Raw genomic sequence first — 21,174 nt, 5'->3', positions numbered from 1 at the left:
TTGAAAGTAAAATGTGAAAAAATATGCACAAAAGTATTGATACAAGTTGAGAAAGTAAAAAATAAATGTGGACAAAAGTATCATTATTAACTCATTCAGTACCAGCCAATTCTATACCAAGTCTGAAAAGACGTTTAAAAACGTCTTTGGGAGTGAATGAGTGAATGAATAAAAGTGGACAAAGCAGAAGAAAGCGAAAATGTGACAAAAAATGTAGACAAAAGTATTGGGACAAGTAGAGAAACTGAACTTGGGGCTAAGTTGGGGTAGGACTGCACCGTGTTGTTTCTGAGCGAGGTGGGCGTTACCCACCGTAAGTGAGCTGGCAGAGCGGTTTCCCGTTTGTGTCGACGGTGGTGAGACAGGGTGCCTTGGGAGAGATGGTGCCCCACCGCTGCAGGGCAGCTTCCAGACAGGGCGGCCAGCTGGTGACAGCGCCCAGGTCCTCCCCGTGGGCGGGCACCATCTGGGCCCCTTCGGCTTTGGGCAGATTGGGGTCCGGCTGCTGCACTGTCGGAATCAAAGTAGTGTAAAACTGTCAGTGCCAAATGCTCTGCCTGTAATTCATATCATAATGGGTCGATGAATCGATGATCATAATTTTAGCCCTCAAGTATCGGAATTGGCATTTAAGTTCGATAAATTTTTCCATAATTTGCCCCCTCTTTGGAAAAACGATTTACCCTCCAGGAGCTCCTCAAAGTCGTCCACAAAAAACTCTCGAAGCGGAGGTCTCTTGGGTCTCTTTAGCGTGTTGACCAGCTGCTGAATCTTGGCTGACACTCTGCTGCTAACTGGAACACCTGATGACAAACACCAAAAACATCTACAGTGGTAGAGACCAATCTCTGGAAAAAGCCAAATTTCCCCTTTGGGAACAATAAAGCTTGTCATGAATCCTTAAAGACCCTGTAAAGTGAATTCAGAGATAGGTGTCTAAATATGCGTTTAAAGATTTTTTTTTTGGTTACATAAAATTATAATGAACACAATGACAGGTAAGTATGAACAAAGAACCCCTTTCTTCCTGAATCACATGTTGATTTGTCAGTGTGACAAACCACCACAGAGTGAGTGCCAAATTCCGGTAAGGATGACTTGCTCCATGACAGTTATACTTTTTTTTGCCTTTAAAATCAGACCCTGGTGTCAGCAGCCTTCGGGAACACCCGATACTTTGAAATCTCAAGGGGACCTGAAACTCATTTTGTATCCCCAATTTTGCTTGTCTCACATAGGGCTACAACTAACAATTACAGTGGCACTAAAATGTAACTCTGTGGAACTCCATAAGACAGCAGAGCAGCGCGGCATTTAAAAATGCAGAGCTATAAAGACACTGTCAGCCAGATTCATTGAATGAATCTGAAAAAAACTCAAAACATTTTCGGTAACGAAGGTCTCATTGATTGTCAGAATTGTTGTCGATTCATTTCTTAATCGATTGTTGTCAATCAATCAATTATTTGAAGCACATCTAATCTGAGGACAGAGAAAAAATAATAATCCGATGAAGCTGCTCCTTTTCGCAGCTCAAACATGTTAAGTGTCACGTCAAAATAATGGTAAAGGAAGTCGCATCCATTTTGAAGCCTACTTTAAAAACTTTTGGGAGGGTTGTTAACAACAGACTTTTGGGGCGGTGTGCCCAAATTAAAAGACATTTATTTTCACATTACAAGGACTTTAATGACTCATCCGTGGCTCACCGTCCCCCGTCTCCATCAGCTCAGCGTTGCCGTATTTGGGTGTCTGTCTGTGGCCGCCACTGCCCGCTGTTTTCTCTGCCTGGATCCTGTCGGCTGTTGGGGCGTTGTTGATGTAACTTGTCACGTCTGGAGGGGCTGAGTGGATCTCTGGGAAAAGGGGAGAAGTTGGGGAATTTGAACAAAAGTTTTGGTACAAGCGCAGGAAGTATAAAGTGAAGAACATGTGGGCAAACGTTTTGGTTTTACTGTCCTTCTCGACTGAGCAGGTGGGGGAGGGGTGAGTAATTGCACATTGGTGGCTAGGAATGGAGGAGAGGAAGACCAGAACATACACAGATATGGTGTATAGTCCCCCAAAAAATACAAATATAGTGCCAGCGGGTACTAGTTAGCCCCAAGAACAACATGAGCAGCGTCTGTGTCTGTTCTAAAAATAGCTCACAGGTGATGGGACTCTGTGACTTACTAAGAAGTACTGGCACACCTTCCACAAGTGAAGCAAAGGAAATGTAGACAAAATATGTGGACACCGACAAGAAATGAAAAGTGAATAAAATGGCTTTGGACAAAACTATTGAGATACAACCCCTGCATTATACATTTTACTTCCACATTTTACATCTGTCTCAAAACTCAACCTCTGGCCCGCATCTGACTTGGAGTCTATTCCAAAATGACATCCGCAACCAGTCACGCTGCCTCCTGCACGACGGCAGATGTTCCACCATTGCTGGATTCAATATCCGAAAGATGATGTCATCCATCAATGACATAATGACCGCAACAGAAATTTCCTCAAGTTCACCAAATTGCCAAAAGATGACGTGCACGCTAACTTTTTCCAAATTAATCTTAGCAAATGGACCAAAGGAAGATTTCGAACCACTGTGCTGCCTGCAGGTACAAGACGATAGATTAGAATCTATACGCATGAAAACACACACGCACACACACATATATATATATATATATATATCGGTATATATATATATGAGAGAGAGAGAGAGAGAGAAAGTATTGACTATATCTGAGTACATATAGTATATGTACACAGACAGTTTACATCATCATATATTTTTGTACAGCACAATATGGCAAAGGGCTAATTTCCTTATCAAAAAACATTTAAAAAATGGTGGGTTGACGTGATGTTTAACCTTGACAAACATAAGCAGAAGACATTCTTGCGCGCGCTGTTTGTGATTGAAGGGTAGATTGTGAGGAGGCGGTGAGAAGAAGACGAAAGAAAGCTGGCAACGGCCCGCATTCCGACATCCAACACAATCGTCCACATCGAGAAATACAAAACAGAAGGCGACCTTCAGAGAACAGCACACGCGCCAACTGACGTTTTCCTTGAAGTGCTTGAAAGCCTCAAATTGACTTGGACTTTTATATGTGTAGACATTTATTTGACTTTGGGTTGCGCCAAATGCGGTGCGGTCAGGGAGGGGGCGTTGCGTGGTTTCTGCAAAACTCAGCTCTAAGACATCAAATAGATGACCATCAAAAGAAATAGGACTGTCATCAGCAGAGCAATGGAAGGAAATTCCGTGTTTTTTCAGAATGGAACCCAAATACAAAGTGAGAAACCCTGAAACTGAACCATGCGGAACCCCATGAGCATAGCAGGACATTCAGGGTAATCAAATAAATCAGGGTGCGTCAAATCTGTCGGGATGTCTTTTTACCGGTCTTGTGGTGCTGCTGGTTCCGCTGGTGTAGGCGAAGGTGGTGCTGGTGCGCGGAGATGTGGACATGCTGGGCCAGAACCTCGGCCAATCGACCGCATGCTACCGCCCCGCTGCTGGTGGACGAGGACGAGGAAGCAGTGGACGAGTTGGTGTTGGTGGCGGATGAGCCAGCGTGGATGGCGCGGTTGATCCAGTGCTCCACAGTCATGCCGCCCTCCAAGCTCGATGACGTTCCCATGACGTCCGCATTTCCTCCTCCGTTCTCCTCTTCTGCACCTTCTCCCTCCTCATAGTCGTCCGCCTTCTCCTCCCCCTCGGAACCTGAGGACGAGTCTGCGAGTAACGTAGACGTTTGAGAGCGCTCCAAAGTCTTGTGTGGACCAACAGTGGCTCGGTGGCATTTTGGACCTCCTAGCTACTTGACCCAATTTGGCTTCCTTTGAATGCAGCAATTTTCTGAACGTGTTGCTACCTGGCGGCGTGTAGGCCTCCATGGAGTTGTGCACCACCAGGGAGCGCCGCTTGGACGGCATGGGGACGGCCATCTTCCTCTCGCCATGTTTCGCTAACGCCGCCTGCACAGCCTCGCTGTGGATGTCTGACCGACCACACAAAAGACGCACACGACCATCAGTCAGCCAGGGATTGACTAGCAACGGATTCAGATTGTAAACTGAATTTTACTGGGAAAAAAATAGCAGCTACTATTTGGCCAAATGATTTTTCTGGCGTCACGTCGCCTCCTCACCTGAGCGGTAGCGTTCGTCTCGGGAGCCCGACAAACATCTGCGGTGGAGACGTGACGCCGGGGATGGCGTGGGCGGTGGTCTCCTCTCCTGGCCACCCGACGTGTCCGCAGCTGCACAGAGAAGACATCTTCCCCACTTGAAACAATCAAATCAATTTTTGCCATTTTTTTTCTTTTTATCTTATTAATGTTACACATTACACGAAAGTAGCTGTTGTTTGAAGGCTTATAATTACCCAAATATTTATGCTAATTCCATTAGTTTGTCTGTGGCGTTTCACATTATATGTTAGCAGGAAACATATAGCAGGAAACATTTTTTTTTTGTTTGACAAATGTTGATGTTTTAATTTATCACAGCTTTGTGTGTGTGTGTGTGTGTGTGTGTGTGTGTGTGTGTGTGTGTGTGTGTGTGTGTGCATTTTCAAAATGAGACATTTCCAAACATCTGCTTCTACTTCGGGCAACAAACGTCGATATTTTTGCTGATTTTCCAACGGATGTTCCAGGGCAAAATAGTACATGGATCAATGTATGTTTGTTCATTTTATGCACTCTCAATTTGAAATAATGTCCCGTTTTGGAATAAAAGGGTTTCTATCCTTTTTATAGAAAACTTCAATTGTGAAAAGAAGTCATTATCCTAAAGAAAACAAAAAACCTTCAGTGTGTTTAAAACACTTGAATGTGTTTAAAGCATGCGGGCAAGCACAAAAGTGCTGACCTGGACCTGGTGGTAAAAACGCTCCAATCAGCTGGAACCTTTTCTTCTCGTAACCTTTCTGCGTGATGTCCCCTGGCAAGAGAAGAAGGAAACGGAGACTTTGTTCATCTTCATGTAACGTAATACCGTTTCATTCAAAACAACAATGGATGCGATTTGACATGTGGACAAATAATGTGTATATGCCTTTTGTACGATTGTATTCAATCGTTCATGCTCATTGTATTAAAATTCACATTGAAATTAATAAATAAAAAGATCCAGACTTCAACAATGAAAAAAATAACCACAGATTGCGAAAAAAAAATCCCTCAAACACACTGATAAACCTCACATCAGCCACACACAGAAAACCCCCCAAAACAATCGCTGAATCGAGTCACAAGTATGCGGGTGGTCCACTGTTGCCCATGTCCAAACTTTGAGAATTTGAAGTACTTTGTATTTATGAGTATTTAGGGAACTTGAGGGGGACATGTAAGTACCGTATTTTTTACACTATAAGTTGCTTTGGAGTATAAGGCGCACCTTCAATGAATGGCCCATTTTAAATTAAATGGGTGTGTGTGTGAGAGAGAAAGAGAGAGAGAGAGAGAGAGAGAGAGAGAGAGAGAGAGAGAGAGAGAGAGAGAGAGAGAAGTCGCTGACTCATGACGCCGGCCGCGTCGAGAGCGTCGTTGGTCGGCTGTGTCAAGTCAGCACAATTTCCATCTGAAGTCAATCAGCCGGCATTTGTTTTACCCGCACTGCAATGCCCGGTGGGCGGGGCTTCCCTAGAAAGAGAGAGCCCAGTAGTGACACACACCTTTTCTGACGTTCTAATCAAATTGCCGGCCGGATGACTCATGATATCAAAAAAGAGAAAGTGGAGTGATTATTACATCCTTCTACCAGACGCAGGTTTGACAGGTTTGCGCGGTTGACTTAATAAATCCTATTCAAATGGGACGTGCGTCACTCGGATCGGGAAAACCACGACTGGATGCACACATCTGAGATGCATGCGCGCATGTGGGTACACACACTGACAGCTTGATTGGAATTTGAAGAAGACAATGAAAGTCTGTCTTTGAAAGTGACCTCAAGCGAGCCGATTGGACGCTCCTCTTCCTAAAATAGTTTCGTCTGACGGGACAAGCGCATGATGACATCACGGCTATCGCAATGCAATAGCTAATTTCAAATCTCAATTTCATACAATTGGGTTTTGTGTTTTTGTGACAAGTACTTGAAATGAGTCCACTGGAGCTCGTGGAGGATGACACAAGTGTCCACTAGGGGGCGGCGCCAGCAGCACGTTTGGGACTTTTTCACATGACCCATTTGAGCAATGCTGAATCGTTTTGAATGCGCGTGCGTGGCGTGCGTATCAACCCTGCATGACCATATAGAGTCAGCCAGCCTGCAGGGAGCGATGGGGAAAGGAGCAAGAAAATCCTGAAGGAAAGAAGGCGTGACGAGCTGAGAAAAAAGAGGAGGATGAAGAACAGGAGGAGGAAAAGGAGGAATGCTGCCTCCTTCTATCCAGCTTGAGAAATGGAAACAGCTGATCTTGTTTGTATGCTCGAGACGGAAGAGCAGGGAATCGTCACAGGATGCAAAGCGCAAATTTTCACAAAAAGAAAGAAGGGAAGATGCGAAAAAGAGACGATGTGAGGTGGAAGAAAGGATGAGAACAGAAGTCAAGTAGGCTTGTAACAGTACAGTACTGAAGCACCTCACTGGTATAAAAAAAAAACAATCACAATTGACTCTAGCGGTCTCACTGTTTTGCCAATTTTTAAACTGTCTCATTTTGAGTGCAGTTTTAATTGTTTTTCTTTTTATATTGCAGTAGTCCTAAGTTTCACGAGATTGCAGCAACTCACTTTGGAGAAACACGAACAACATCACTCAATATGCAAACTGGCTGATGGGCATACCCATTAGCAGTAAGTCGATTTGCTGACACCCACGTCACTCACCGGGCTGGGCCAAGCCTTTTAAAGCAAGGCAAAAACATGCACACGTATCAAAATAAAATGAATGCAGAGAGAGAGCGATACGCAGGAGTTTACACACACACCCACACACCCACGCACACACACACGTACGCACTCACACATACACAGACGCGCACTTGAGGCAACAGCAGGTGTTTTCATCAACAACACGCTGAGTCAGCATTTAGAAACGCTGCCAGGTGTTTTGAAAAGGAGAGATTGTAACCGTCTCTCAGCTGATAGATGACGGGTAAAAAAACAAAAGTGCTGTTCTTCTTCCCTCTGTTGGGGTAGCAGGAAAACCAGTTTTTCATTTACTTCCTGGAGAATCGTTGAAGCTCCTGAAAAGGAAAGACGCAAGTTTTTATTATTTTTTATTTTTTTCAGCAGTCGTGCTAACGTGGATTAATGCTAACGTCGTATTTGGGTTGCTATATGACCTGTTCACCAGTGAACAGCCCGACGTGTACCTCGCCGTCTTGGGACACAGGTTCACTTGAATCTGGGTTTAACTTGGAAGAGTTTGCGACTCGGATGTTATATCCATCCATTTTGCAATTGCGGGCGTGTTGGAGCCTATCCCAGCTGTCTTTGGGCAGTAGGCAGGGGAAACCCTGAACAGGTTGCCAGCCAATCATAGGGCACACACGAACAACCGTTCACACTCACAATCACACCTAAGGACAATTTAGAGTGTTCCATTAGCCTGCCACGCATGTTTTAGGAATGTTGGAGGAAACCGAAGTACCCGGAGAAAACTCATGCAGGCAAAGGGAGAACATGCAAACTACACAGGAAGGCCAGAGCTAGAATTGAAACCTGCACCTCTGCACTGTGAGGCGGACATGCTAACCAGTCGCCCATCGTGCGTCCAACGCTTTATATCTTGTTATCTTGTTTCACTACATGCTCAACATGAGTTGTGTGTGTGTGTTTCTAAAGTAGACTTGTCCCAAGGGTCTTGTGGGGATTTCTCCCCTGAAGCCCAAGTTCCAAAATAGATGTCTGAGAGCTGCGCTGCATGTTGACTTTTGATGACTTTGTTCTTTTTTTTTTTTTTAATTCACCTTATGCCGCCGATGTGATGCTAAAGCGCAGTCGGGGCCAGGCGAGCCAACGGGTGGCCGCAAGTGAAGAAGAAGCGATACAACAAACAAGCAACATTTCAAAAGTCACTGTGGCCGACGCATGGATCGGAAATTCATCTGTTCTAGGGTCACACTGTCACCACTCAAATAGTGACAGACAGACAGACACACACACACACTGGGTTGATATTTTAAGCATGCTCGGTATCAGATGGCACTCGACCACTGACCCACTTTCAGCACACACACTCAAACTTTACTTCCTCTTTCCTGGACCTTTCCCAATACTTTTGATGACATTTTCATCGTGCACGTGTGCGTGTATCTGTGGATATTTTTGGATGTCCGTTAGCGTGTTTTTGTACAGTACGTGAATGTGTAGGCATGTATGCGCATATTTTAGTGCGACATTGTGCTTATGCAGTTATGCCTTTGTAGGTGAACGTGCCTAAGTGTTTGAGTGTGCATTCTGCAGGATGTGTGCCACCTGACCCCTGTTGCCCTTTAGAGAACTCCCTATTTCCAAACACACACACACAAACACACCCACACGGCTGTGTCGCACATGAGAAGAAAATGCGGGCAAAAGTATTGGGACACATGCAAGAACTTGTTGAGATCCTCCACCTGGATCTGGATGAACAGGAAGTAGCTGGGCTGGCAGCAAGAAGTCAACAGGAAGTTACACACACACACACACACGCACACACACACACATGAAACACACACACACGGATGGAGGCGGGATGAGGGGAGCACGGCACATATTTTTTTTCTGTCCATCAATCTTTCATGTGGCCTTCAACACAACAAATAAAAATGTGAGTGAGGCGGTCTCCCTCCACACACACACACACACACACACACACACACACACACACACACACACACACACAACACGCACACACATCGGAGACATCGCCGGCCACTTGCGTCTGATCAACTCCAACTCTTCACCTTCACTTCACCCCACCTGTTGTCTTAATGTGTTTACGTGGTCTAGACACACACAGCCAGTACTCTTCTTTTCCTTCCTTTTCTTCTCTTGTTTTCTTTGACCGTGCTGACCCGGCTATGTTTGTCTTTTCCGCATTCTCTCCCTGTCTCTTTCTTTTCCTCCGCTGGCCCTCCGCTGGTCCCTCCATCCTCTTCCTCGCCCCGTCTCCTTTTATGGACACGTCGACAACACAAATGTGGACGAAAGTATTGGGATGCTGACAGGAAGTGAAAAGGGAAGAAAATGCGGAAGTATTTGGACATTTGGAGGAAGTCACAGAAGCATTGAGACAGTTACAAGAAGTGAATAAAATGTGCGATGCCTCCAGGAGGAAGTAACAAGTCAGGATGTTGTGGTGTTTGGTCAAAAGAATTGAGACACCTATAGGATATGAAAATGGAAGAATATCTGGAAATATTTAGTACACCTATTGTAAGTGACAAAAAAATATTAGGACACATATCTACAAATAGTACAATTAAATAAAGAAATAAGAAACAATGGAGTTGTGCAAATGTAATGAGGCACCGACAGAAAGTTATTCAATTACTGGAAGTGAAAAGTGGTGGACAAATGGATTTGGTTTTTTTTACAAATAGAACTCTCTGTTGCCAAGATGAACCTTTTCATCATTTCCTGATCAAATCAAATTAAGTTAAGGGAGGTTGCTTTTGTTCGAGGGTGAGAGTGTGTGTGTGCGTGTGTGGGCGCGGGCGCATGCATGTGCGCACATGTCTTTCATTCATTAAGCCAAGTGGAGTGTCAAGCAAGCTGTGAAACAGCCGAGTGGAGTTTGCGTCATGGAGAAAAGAAGCTTTGTGAACTCATTTGGCAGCACAAAGCATCAGTGCGTTGCTCCAAAGATAACAAAGCTCTCCAGTGAGGGAATAATGCATGCGCCAGAGGGCCATATTGTTTCTCGGTTGTCCCACGTGATTTGAGGAAGAAAAAGAGCAACATATATTAACATTTGCGGACACTCTCAATTAATACAAATAGCATTTGTATGAATGTATCAAAGTCCGCTAGCTTAATGCTAAGATATGATATGTAACAACATAGATCAGTGGTGGGCAAACTACGGCCCGCGGGCCGAATCTGGCCCGTTGGTCTTTTTAATCCGGCCCACCGAAGGTTGGTCCACAATATAGGTTAGATGTGAATGATTGCATTAATTTCAATTGGACTTGTAATGACAGGCATTTCACCGCCAGGTGGCGCATTGACTTGAAGTTGCAGAACACGGTCATTATAATTATGCACCAGCTTGAATTTCACAGATGTGAGCCTCTTCGGCACCGAGTCGTCAAGAGACGTACTTGAGCAACAGATACACCAGTAGTCGCACTCCGTTTAGAGTTAAACGTCCACAGCAGGACTCCGCATGTCCCCTAGTAGCTCATTGCTGCCCAGGCATGGTGTGGTATAAAATGGTACTGCACTGAAGGCACGTAAATTGGGATTGGACATTGCCTGCACACTGAAAATCCAGAAAAAGATGTCTTAAAATTCTGACAGGACAGGGTTGATTGGACAGGCCTACCAAGATCGTGTGTGACTGGACAATAATTTGATGACTGATAATAACAAATGTTCCCAAATATGATGGCACATTGTGACAGTCACATGAGATCAATGTGACACCATCGCAATTCTATTCTTAGCATCGCACTCCATCTAAAGTGTGTGTGTGTGTGTGTGTGTGTGTGGTTGGGGGAGGTTGATTAGTTCCTCTTGACTGAGCCACAACAGGCAGCAGTACGGTGACCTAGTGGCCGGCATGCTGGCCCCGCATTTGTGACATTCACCATTCAAATTTCAGCCTTCTCGTGCTGAACTTTGCATCTTCTTTTTGTTTTCTCAAGCTTCTTCCCTCCATCCAAGACTGGAAATTGTGAATGGTTGTCCAACTGTCCTCTGTGATTGGCTGGCGACCAGTCTGAGGTGTGACCCCATCTGTTGCCAAAAGTCAGCTGGGGACGACTACTAGGAGGGTAGGAAAAAAGGAGGCAAGGAAGGAACAAAGGAATTGGATGAATGGAAGCAAGGAAGGACGGAAGGAAGGAGGGATGAAAGTTGAGGGGAATAAATGTACAAAGAACAGAATGAATGAAGAGAAAAAAGAGGAAAGTGGGAAAGCAAGGTAGGTAGGAAGGAAAGAAGGAAGGAAGGAAGGAAGGGAAAGAATGACAGCAAAATGTGAAAGAAACAGGAAGGAAGCAAAGGCAAAAGGCCGTAGGGAGTACAGGCAGCCAAGTCTCGAGTGCATTTTAGGAAAGTGCCGAGTATGTGCGTCGTGTTAATTAGCAACAGCTCGATAGTTCATTAGCACATTAATTAGCGCCGAGTGTCGACGACTCGGCAAAAGTGCAACCCAAACAAAACAGCAACACCGCTTGTGACATAAACGTATTATTCCTAAACTCCCTTCTGTCAACTTCAATAAAAAGGAGCCCTCGTTTGAAGATCGAGTCAAACTTCTCTCTATTCCTTTGACGCAGAGACTGTTGATGATGTCATCGATGTGCGCCCGCAGTTCCGAGTGTCAAAAGGGCAAAAGGCATTTTCTTTGTCAAGAATCAGAAAGATCAATTACTGAGATGACATCATATAGATCAAATTTGGCATGATGATGTGTGCGAATGCGTGTGTTGATTCTGACCGTGCATGCATGAAACGGACACTTGCACGTCTTGTCGTAACACTTATTCGATTTTTATTGATACATTATTATTTGAATAAACGTTTGAGATCAGGCTGAGAAAAGGACACGTTTGGAAACGTGTGTGTGTGTGTGTGTGTGCGTGCATGTCTGTGTGTGTGTGTGTGGAGGTGAATGTGACATACAATGGCTACAGTGTGTGTTGTCATAGATACAAACACACACAGTACAAAGAGAGCTATATTCCCCTTGAAAGTGCACACACGCGTGCGCGCGCGCACACGCACACACACACACGCATGCACACCACACACAATGAGAGTGCACTGCGTGATGTCATGCGCACGAGTGTGTGTGTGTGTGTGTGTGTGTGTGTGTGTGTGTGTGTGTGTGTGTGTGTGTGTGTTCGACAGGCTTGGACTGTGGGAATTTTCCAAGGTGCCACCAACGGGTGAATTGCTGGTGTCTGATGTCATCAAAGTGGACCAAACGTGGCTTTTGAGTAGTGTTTTTCCACCTGGAGTGCAGGCCGCCCTGGATTGGTCGCCAGGCAATGGTAAATGGGCTCTCACTTATTTCGCGGTTTTCTACCTCGGGTACTCAAAGCACTTTATACTTATAACGTCATTCACCGACTGATGATGCAGTATTTGGGGGGGGGGGTGAGTATCTTGCTCAAGGACCCTTCGGCATGGTCGCAATTGCTAGGGATTGAATCACCAACCTCTGGGTTGGGTAAGAACCGCGAGCCATGCATTTCAACAAACAATGGATTGGTCACCAGTCAACCACAGGGCACGTCACGACAAACGATGGCGCTGGTGGAAAATATAAAGGCATTCCAACGTCCAACGTGTCAGGCAGACGCACTGAGCACTGGCCCAACGTGCTCCATAGCTTTGCACTCATGTAAACTGCCGTCGTCACAAACATTCCTCGGTTCGTCCAAAGCAGAAAAATGCTCAAGTGGCACAAACTGGCAAGCTGTCAATCCCATTTTTACAAGCGCCGCTGAAGCCAACACTTGAACGGACCGAGAGTCCTGACGGGAGCACACACATAAACACACGCACTCACAAAGCCACACACACACACACACACACACACACACACACACACACACACACACACACACACAGATGTTGGCAGGGCCTGAAGCTAGGCATCTGTCGCTGGTCGTCAGTGAGCACATTCTTGTTTGACAAACACACACACTCAGAGTACAAAAATATACAAAATCATGCTTTAGCACCCACCTCCAAACACACACAGACACACACACGCACACACACACACTTACACACATTCTTTGTCTTTCATACAAAAACAGAAAGCAGCCATCTTCCTCACTGTAGCGTTAACACTACATTTAAAGTTAGTGTGTGTGTGTGTGTGTGTGTGTGTGTGTGTGTGTGTGTGTGTGTGTGTGTGTGTGTGCGTGTGTGTAAGAGCATGAATGTGTCGATATTCATGAATGCGCATGTGCATAACTCTGCGCGTGTGTCTAATCAAGCAACCTTTGTTGCTAATCAAACAGTCGGCGTCTGTTTCACGCGAGCGCCAATCACATGGCGGCGGCTCGTCGTCGGGCCCGAAGGCAGTCATATGGCCGTGGACTGTTCGCCAACGGCAAAGAGAGCAACTGGAACTTGCGCTTTCACACATGACATGCATGTGATCTGTGTGCGCTAACTTTTGCGTGCGATAGCTTTCGCGCACGAAGCAGTGTGAACGTGTGACATACAGCAAAATATATCACAAAATACTTGCAACAAGGAAGTCAATAACTTAATACATATACAATCCGTATAAAATTGAACGTTATTACAATTAATTAGCTCAAAATACGATGAAACGTAGCCATGTGAAAACGTATACATTTATATAACGTATTGGCCCGAATATAAGACAGTGTTTTTTGCATTGAAATAAGACTGAAAAAGTGGGGTCGTCTGGAGAAAAGTGGGTCGAAGATCGGCCTGGTTAACCGGCAGCTGAGGAGAAGTTATGATGTCATTTACATTTCAAAAACCGGAAGCCATTCATTTATGAATGTGATTGCACTTTAGATTTGAATGAGGCAAAATAACATGCTCTTTCTTTCAAATATATTATGATAATCATTTGTTTCAGATGTACTGTAATTATTTTCTGTATAAAAATTAATTTGGGGTTCAAAAAGTCTTTTTTCAAACTTGAGTCTTGAAAAAGAGGGGGTCGTCTTATAATCAGGGCCGTCTTATATTCGGGCCAATACGGTATAAAGAGATTTAAACGTTGATTTGTATGTACATGGATAATGGATGCATCGATGGATGGATGGATGGATGGATGGATGGATCGTATATATTTATAAGTGTGGTGACTTCCAAAACTTGTTGAGACTGGATTAGCTTCGTTTGTGACGGTTTTTCCTCATCCACCTCGTGACAATTTTTTTCTGCTTGTCTTTTATCAAATGCGGGAAATGTTTTGCTGGCAAATCCGGGGGAAAAAAAAAACGTCGGCGAGAAAAAAAAGACGAGGCGCCTCAAATTGTCTACAAAGAGGACATTGATTGCACAAGTCACGCGGCCTTCTCGCGCGGTATCTCGCTAGTGGCAACGGCTGTTCGCCGCCCATCCGCGCTCGTTGACTCGCGCGCCAAAGAATGTCACATTATCATCATTGTCATGCTAATTGCCACAAGCCAACTTGAGGAGCTCCTGTGGAAGTTGAAAACCAGGCGGGCCTTCTTTATCAGCAGCCATCGAGATCCCGTCCAAAGCGACATGTTTGTGGTTTGGTTTGTCTTGCGGCGGCGGCCGACTTCATCCCGTCGGAGTGAGTTGGCGATTGTGAACGTTAGCACATTTAATCTGCCACCTTTGGGTGAATGCCAAAGCGGAACGGCCAAGCAACTGGGTCAACGAGTCCGCCGCTCATCCCCGCGCATCAGTCTTGCCTTGCAAAAAATTTTTTAAAATCAGCTCAATACTCAGTACTCCTAGAGAAAGTAACTTTAGTACTTTATGGATTACTTGGTTCTGAAAAAATCCCTTTCGACAAGACATTGATGTAAACAGTTTTTTAAATCTATTTTTTTACATGATTTTAAAATGTTTGCTTTTAAAAAGTTACGTTTGTCCATCGTCAAAGTGTCTCTCACACACACACACACACACAAAATAAATGTCATTTGAGCGTCATGAGCCAAAACTAAAGCTTAGAGAGGACTTTGGCTGAGATTTATTTTAGAGAGGATCAACCATTTACATTTACAAAATCATAAATAATAACTGTGGCCTTAATGTGATCCTCTTGATGTGCGAAGCAGTTGGTGTCTTTTCATTTGGCGAGAATGAGGCGATTGGATGAATTGATTCCGGTTTATTGGTTCCGTTGTACGTGACTTTGAGCGCTGACGATCGTAGTTGTGCATTTGAGACACGAATCTGCTTGCCAAACGTTGGACTTTTGATCTTTTCTGAACTCTTTCCTGCTGGCTTGTCATCATCGAGCAAACAATTTTCGATTGGTGGTGCATGTTTGTGGTTACATGAGTTGTCGTATTGTGTAATATGAGAAAATATGATTTAACACACACACACACACACACACACAAATATGCAAGGATCCATTCCACAAAAAAATAAAACATTCTAAATAAGCAAGGGAGGGATTAAAAAAAAAAAGGTGATTAAGCGGGAGATCGGGTAAGAACTAAAACGGAAATAAGCGGGGATCGGATACACTGGCGGAGAGGTAGCCTTGGCCAGCCCATAGCGCCCCCACAGAGAAAAGTCTAGCTCTGTCACTGATCAGCGAAAGAAAATAAATGCAAATATCCAGGGAATTCATTTTAAAAAATGCAGAGGATCGGCTGCAGAAAAAAAAAAAAGTGGGGGAATTGGGTATAAAAAAATTGATTAATGTGGTTAGAGAACCAGAATAAATGGAGGATGGGGTCCAAAAAAGTGCCAATATGTGGCCACAGGGATCCAAAAAATGTTATTAAGTGAGGGATGGGATACAAAAAAAAAGCAAACACACAGGTGATCGGGTAAAAGGGAAAAAGTTTGAGAAACTGCGACAAAGAATCGAAAATTGAATTTTTGTGATTCGTATTTATTTGAAGGTTGTATGGGTGGCCACAAACATGAGAAAGATGCAGATAATGATTATGATGATGATGATGATGATGCAGACAGTCGTCATGTGACTTCTATGTAGCCGGGAAAATCCCTGCGCTTCTTTTAGGGAATCTCTCATGCACGCACGCCCGTGCACGCGGGACAATTTATTAAACCCAGAAATAGATTTCTAGAGGGTGGGGGCGAGGCATGAGATACTTTATTTTGTTTGTGATCACAACCGAGCAACACACGAAAAAAGAAACGCCAGATGCCGCACAGAGCATCATGGGAACACGGACATGGGGATGTGGGGAAAGAATTGGGGAGAAGAAAGGTGGCGGAGAATGAGAAGAAGATGTTGAAGAAAAAGAAGAGGAAAAAGAACCAGAAGAAGAGAATAAAGTGAAAAGAGGAAAATGAAGAGGAGGTAGGAGAAGAAGAAGAAGAGTATAAGGTGGAAGGAGAAAAAGAAGAAGGGGAGAAGGAGAGGAGAGAGAAAACAGAAGAGGAGGGGGGAAAAGAGGAGCTGGAGGAGTAACAAAAAGAAGAGGTTGATGGCAGATCGTGAAGAGGATTAGGAAGGAAGAGACGGCAAAGAAGAGTAGGAATCAGAAGAGTGAAAAGAAGTGGTTGGTGGACTAGCAAAGCGAGAGGATAGAGAGGAAAAAAGGAGGAAGAGAAGGAGAACAAGAATAAGAAACTGTGAAGAGCCAAAGGGGGGTGTCAAAAAAGCGAAGAATAGCAAGGCGATAAAGTGAGAGAGGGAAAAAAAGGAGCAGAAGGGGAAGAAGAAGGAGAACAGGAGGAGTTGGAGGAACAAAATAAAAAGAAGAAGAAGCTTTGCTTTGGTGCCCTTTCCAATTTCCCAGCAGTAAAGTCAAGCCACTTGGGTCCACTTGCTCGGCAAAGTGCAGGGGACCGAGTAGCGCTCCACCTGCACCCAAAGGAGACGCCCGACTGCTCCTCATGTCAGCCGACTTGTTCCAACGAGATGACAATTTGCATCAGGTCGCCATTCTGTGTGTGTGTGTGCGTGCGTGTGCGTCTCTGCACACACACATCCATCCAACCGTCCATTTTCCAATCTGCTTATCCTCACGAGGGGCGCGGGTGTGCTATCCCAGCTGTCCTCAGGCAGTAGGCGGAGGACACCCTGAACCGGTTGCCAGCCAATCGCAGGGCACACATAGACAAACAACCATCCGCGCTCACACCCACACGAGAGGCAATTTAGAGTGTTTCATTAAAATGCCATGCATGTTTTTGGAATGTGGGAGGAAACCGGAGTACACAGAGAAAACCCACACAGGCATGAGGAGAACATGCAAACCCCACAGAGGAAGGCCGGAGCAGGGATCGAACCCACGACCTCTGCACTGTGAGACGGACGTCTTCTTTTTTTCCCCATGTGTTTAGCTATGTGTTTGGTTTTTTGACCCACATTACTTTTATGTTTTTCAACCCAAATGCACAGTATTGTGTGTTTAATCCACATTTCTTTCTTTTGTTTTTTGTTTTTTTTTATCCCAAAGTTGATTTTGTTTTCCTTCAATTTACCCTTGTCCACTTTTTCTTTCCGTCCATTTTCATTGCCATTTTGTTTTTTTGTTTGTTTTGGGCACCACGTGGCACTCTTCCGTCACATGAACCCCGGTGATGTTCCTGCACCGCATCCAGGGAGGATGAGAGAATTCTCGGGAAGGTTCCAAGGACCAAGACACACATGGAATTGATCAGCGGCGGCGAACGAGTGCCTCGTCATCTTCCCATTCCGACCTACTGCCACAGGCGCCAAAATGCTTCGATCATGTGCTGACACGGCACGCTCACCAAAGAATAACGAAAGGCTTCGTAAACTTGACGTCTCAAGACGCTGTGGATGACTCGATCGTCTGTCGATGTTGGATTGGATTGGATACAACTTTATTGTCAAATGTGCTGTATGTGTATATGTATGCTCATTTTGCAGTTTGGGCAAAATACAATGACAATCTGATCAAATGACGCCATTTAAGGGGATTAAAGGCTCTAAAGCCCCACTTGACCCCCATGGGCATCCCCCCTTAACCTGTGGTTGTCTCCATGTCGGTGACATGTCCATGAAAAGCTATCAAATTGAGGATTAAGGGCCAAAATCAATTGAGAGCTGGTGGCAGGACGGCAAGGGGTTCGGGGGGGGGGGGGGGGGGGTGTTCGAGTGAACACAAACGTAACGACCATCGCAACATAATCACACCCAATGAAGCCCCCCAACAACTTCCACCTCCTTGCGGCGCCCCCTCTCAGCTTGACAAGTGAGCCAGCAGGAAAAGTGCTCCAGACGTTTCGTGATGCAATCCGACACGGATGCGTGCCCGCGCGCGCGCGCGCACACACACACGCACACACACACATAGACACAGTCACACTCAAACACACACACACACGAGTGGAATCTAAGATGCAAATACCCACATCCAACAAACACACGCGCACACACACACGCACACACACACACACACACACACACACACACACACACACACACACACACACACACGCATACACATATCCTCCTCCCATGGTGCTTTCCACCTGCTCCAAAGATGACATCACCTCCGGGACAAAAGCAACATGGCAGACAAAAACACGTTTTCACACAGTGCTGAGGAGCGGCAAAGGGACGACACCACATTTGGGTTAGCGAGTGAGTGAGTGGAACATTGTGAACACATGGTGTGTGCATGTATTGTGTGTGTGGGTAATTCATGTTTGCTTATGTGTGCAGGTGTGTGTGTGCGCGCGCGTGTGTGTCTGTGCGCGCACGTGTGTGTGTGTCTACAGGTATACGGTATTTGTTTATCTTTGTGTGTGTGTGTGTTGAGTGTTTGAGTGTGTGTAAATGTTAATTTCTTTGTTTTTGTGTGTGTACTATGCCTGTTTGTTTGATTGTGTGTGCTAGTATTTGTGTCAGAATTTTTGTGTTTGTTTGTGAATGTGTGTGTGTGTGGGGGGGTGCATCTTATCTCATCTGTGTGTGTGTGTATAATTGTTTATCTGTGTGTGTGCGTGTGTGTGTGTGTGTGTGCGTGCATGTGTGTGTTTGTTTGCGCAAGGGTGTGTGTGTCACATTGTGAAGACATGACGATGAAGTTGACAAAGATGAGGTAGTGGATAAATGGATAAAAGCAGCCTTAGGACCAATAACAAAAAACAAGACGTTGAAGCAACCCCACGTGGGCATTTGATGCGTATAAACGCCAAAAGAAGGTGGAAGTGCACGTGAGGCAGGCAGCTAATTAACGCAGCGAATCTCACCTTTACACCAAAGGTTTGGACGTGTGAGTGGACACCATTAGGGGTGTCAGAAAGCTTACAGGTCTGGTGTTAATTCAAATATCCATCCTGAGCACATTAGTGCAGCACTAACAGCAGCCGTTCTACGCAGATCATAAAGAAAACATCCCAGTGAGTTCAGTTTTATTTTCTGATTTCATGTTGCCGAATTGTTTCTGTTCAACATGTCATGCGAAGGGTTCTAGCACTGCACTACAGATGCTAATTCGCATTAGCATGAAGCCAGCGGGGCCTTCAGGCAGTTTGGCTGTTCCACACAAAGTGGAGCTCTGTTCGGGTTATGTTTAGTTTGTAGGTAAACTTCAGCTGGGTGTGGCATTAAACAGCTTGTAGCCTCTTATTGACCCAAGTACTGGATCAGTCTGGGTTCTTTTTTGTTTTGATCATTCTTATTGTTTATATAATCATAGCGTGAAAACAATCAGTAAGAACATAGGCTCACTCAAAGCGTTTCCCTTGATCGACATCATAAACCCATGACAGAAGAATTAGTTACCATTAGCATTTTGAACATAGGAGCCCCATAAAACTGTCACCAGGTTACACACAACCACAAGTAGACCCGATCCAATGCCCCGAAATCATATGTCGAACCAAGCCGAACTCACAGAACAACTTGTAGAACCAACCCAATGACACAGAACCACATGTAGAAGCAACTTATTGACCCTCAACCTGTGGCTAAAAAACAAAGCATTTACAGAGGCTCAACTTGTGATGATTTGAACAATCTCATGTTCAACACAGTCTCTGAGCAGTTAATCAATAAACAAAGTAGTTGTCGATGGTTCATTCAATAGTTCCGCCTCAAGTGAAATGATCCCAAATTTTGGTCATTCTCAGTTAAATCCACACTCGCATACAACGTGAGTCTCCAGTAACTTTAGAAAGCAAAAATAATCAGCAATCCCGCGATATGGCGGGGAAAAAACTGATTTGTTGTTGGTTTCAAAATCCGCAATACAGTGAGACAGTGAAAAGTGAACCGCTAAAGATGTGAAAGCCTTCTTTGACGAGTACATTTTTGCTGCTGTTGTTTTGGCCCCTGTGCTGACAGTAAAGTTGTTGTGCTGCAGCTGGACGCAAGAGACCATCTTCGTTCAGGAAAAGGCATAATAATAATAATAATAACAAGTTCAACTTTTCCTCGGTTCAACTCTGAAACTGCTCGTCCGACACCTCAGCACACAGCGAAGCGCCAACGAGCCGAGCCGAATGGAGTGGCAAGGCCGAACGGAACCAGCAAACGGTGTCACTTACCTTCGGATAACTCCAACTCCAGCTCGGCCAGTTTGGCCCGAACCTCCATGGGTATCGGCACCAGCGGGTCCCCGTCCGCCATTCCGCCGTCGTCAGGCGCCTTGACTATCCTTTATTTCTCGCGTCTTCTTTTTTCCTTTCTCCACTCTTCGTCAAATTCTCTTGAAAATATCCAGAAAAAAACGAGTCGGAACCTCTCCGTGTTTCAGTCAGCGCGGATTTGCTCCAGGAGGAGGCGTCAAGTTCGCCGACATGAGGCAGTTGCTTCCGGTGACGTGACTGCCAAAATAATAAAAGCGTTAACAACTAGTGAAGTCCAGCAGTGGTTTAATTTTGGAAGAAAGCTCCTGCATGTTCCGGGCTTGATCTCCTAACCACTACTAGCCTTTTGCATCAAAATGACGAAATTTTCCTCCCTAAAATGCTTTATTTTACATCTCCATACTTTGTCATAGCTAAATTACATTTAGGTGTAACATAATACGAGTAGAAATGGTGAAAACATACTTGTAAAATTCTTTCAATGTGCGATGTAGCAAAAAAAAAAAAGCATAATTTCAGTGTTTTGAAAGTGTGCGGTTGCAGTTTGTTGTTGAAAGCACATGTTGAAAACGTCCTGTTCAGTCTCTGGCGCCCCCTGTTGGGTGTCAAAACTAAAAGCGCTGGCGGTGCCGTATCTGGGGTGGTCACAGTTGGGAGTACATGGTTAATGGCAGGGATGGGCACTTCACCCTGTTTTCACAACCACACCCCGGCACAATTTAGAGTGTTCCATTAACCTGCCATACATATTTCTGGAATGTGGGAGGAAACCGGAGTGGAGTCACTGGGAGAACATGCAAACTCCATACAATAAGGC

The 21,174-nt window shown here is 45.0% G+C and overlaps 1 protein-coding gene across 2 annotated transcripts in view; it reads right to left on the bottom strand.

Annotated features, from left to right (window-relative positions):
* The window catches only part of dip2cb (DIP2 acetate--CoA ligase C (putative) b), a 35,607-nt gene extending 15,055 nt beyond the window's left edge, over nt 1–20,552 (bottom strand). Inside the window, exons 1-8 of one of the 2 annotated variants that reach the window (XM_086129674.1) lie at nt 20,316–20,552; nt 4,876–4,947; nt 4,152–4,262; nt 3,876–4,001; nt 3,401–3,736; nt 1,710–1,856; nt 684–803; nt 313–510 (exon numbers count right to left, since the gene is read on the bottom strand). In XM_086129674.1, the coding sequence (XP_085985800.1) occupies nt 313–510; nt 684–803; nt 1,710–1,856; nt 3,401–3,736; nt 3,876–4,001; nt 4,152–4,262; nt 4,876–4,947; nt 20,316–20,397 (1,192 nt within the window). In that variant the 5' untranslated portion in view covers nt 20,398–20,552. The remainder of the gene's footprint in view (nt 1–312; nt 511–683; nt 804–1,709; nt 1,857–3,400; nt 3,737–3,875; nt 4,002–4,151; nt 4,263–4,875; nt 4,948–20,315) is intronic. The other variant, XM_086129675.1, reaches the window with a different exon arrangement.
* Between the last annotated feature and the right edge of the window lie 622 nt (nt 20,553–21,174).

This window comes from Hippocampus guttulatus, chromosome 14 (genome assembly GCF_054856545.1).
Source record: "Hippocampus guttulatus isolate MCC_2025c chromosome 14, RoL_Hgut_1.0, whole genome shotgun sequence".
In the NCBI taxonomy this organism is placed as follows: Eukaryota; Metazoa; Chordata; class Actinopteri; order Syngnathiformes; family Syngnathidae; genus Hippocampus; species Hippocampus guttulatus.
This window is presented reverse-complemented; position numbering and strand designations above follow the sequence as displayed.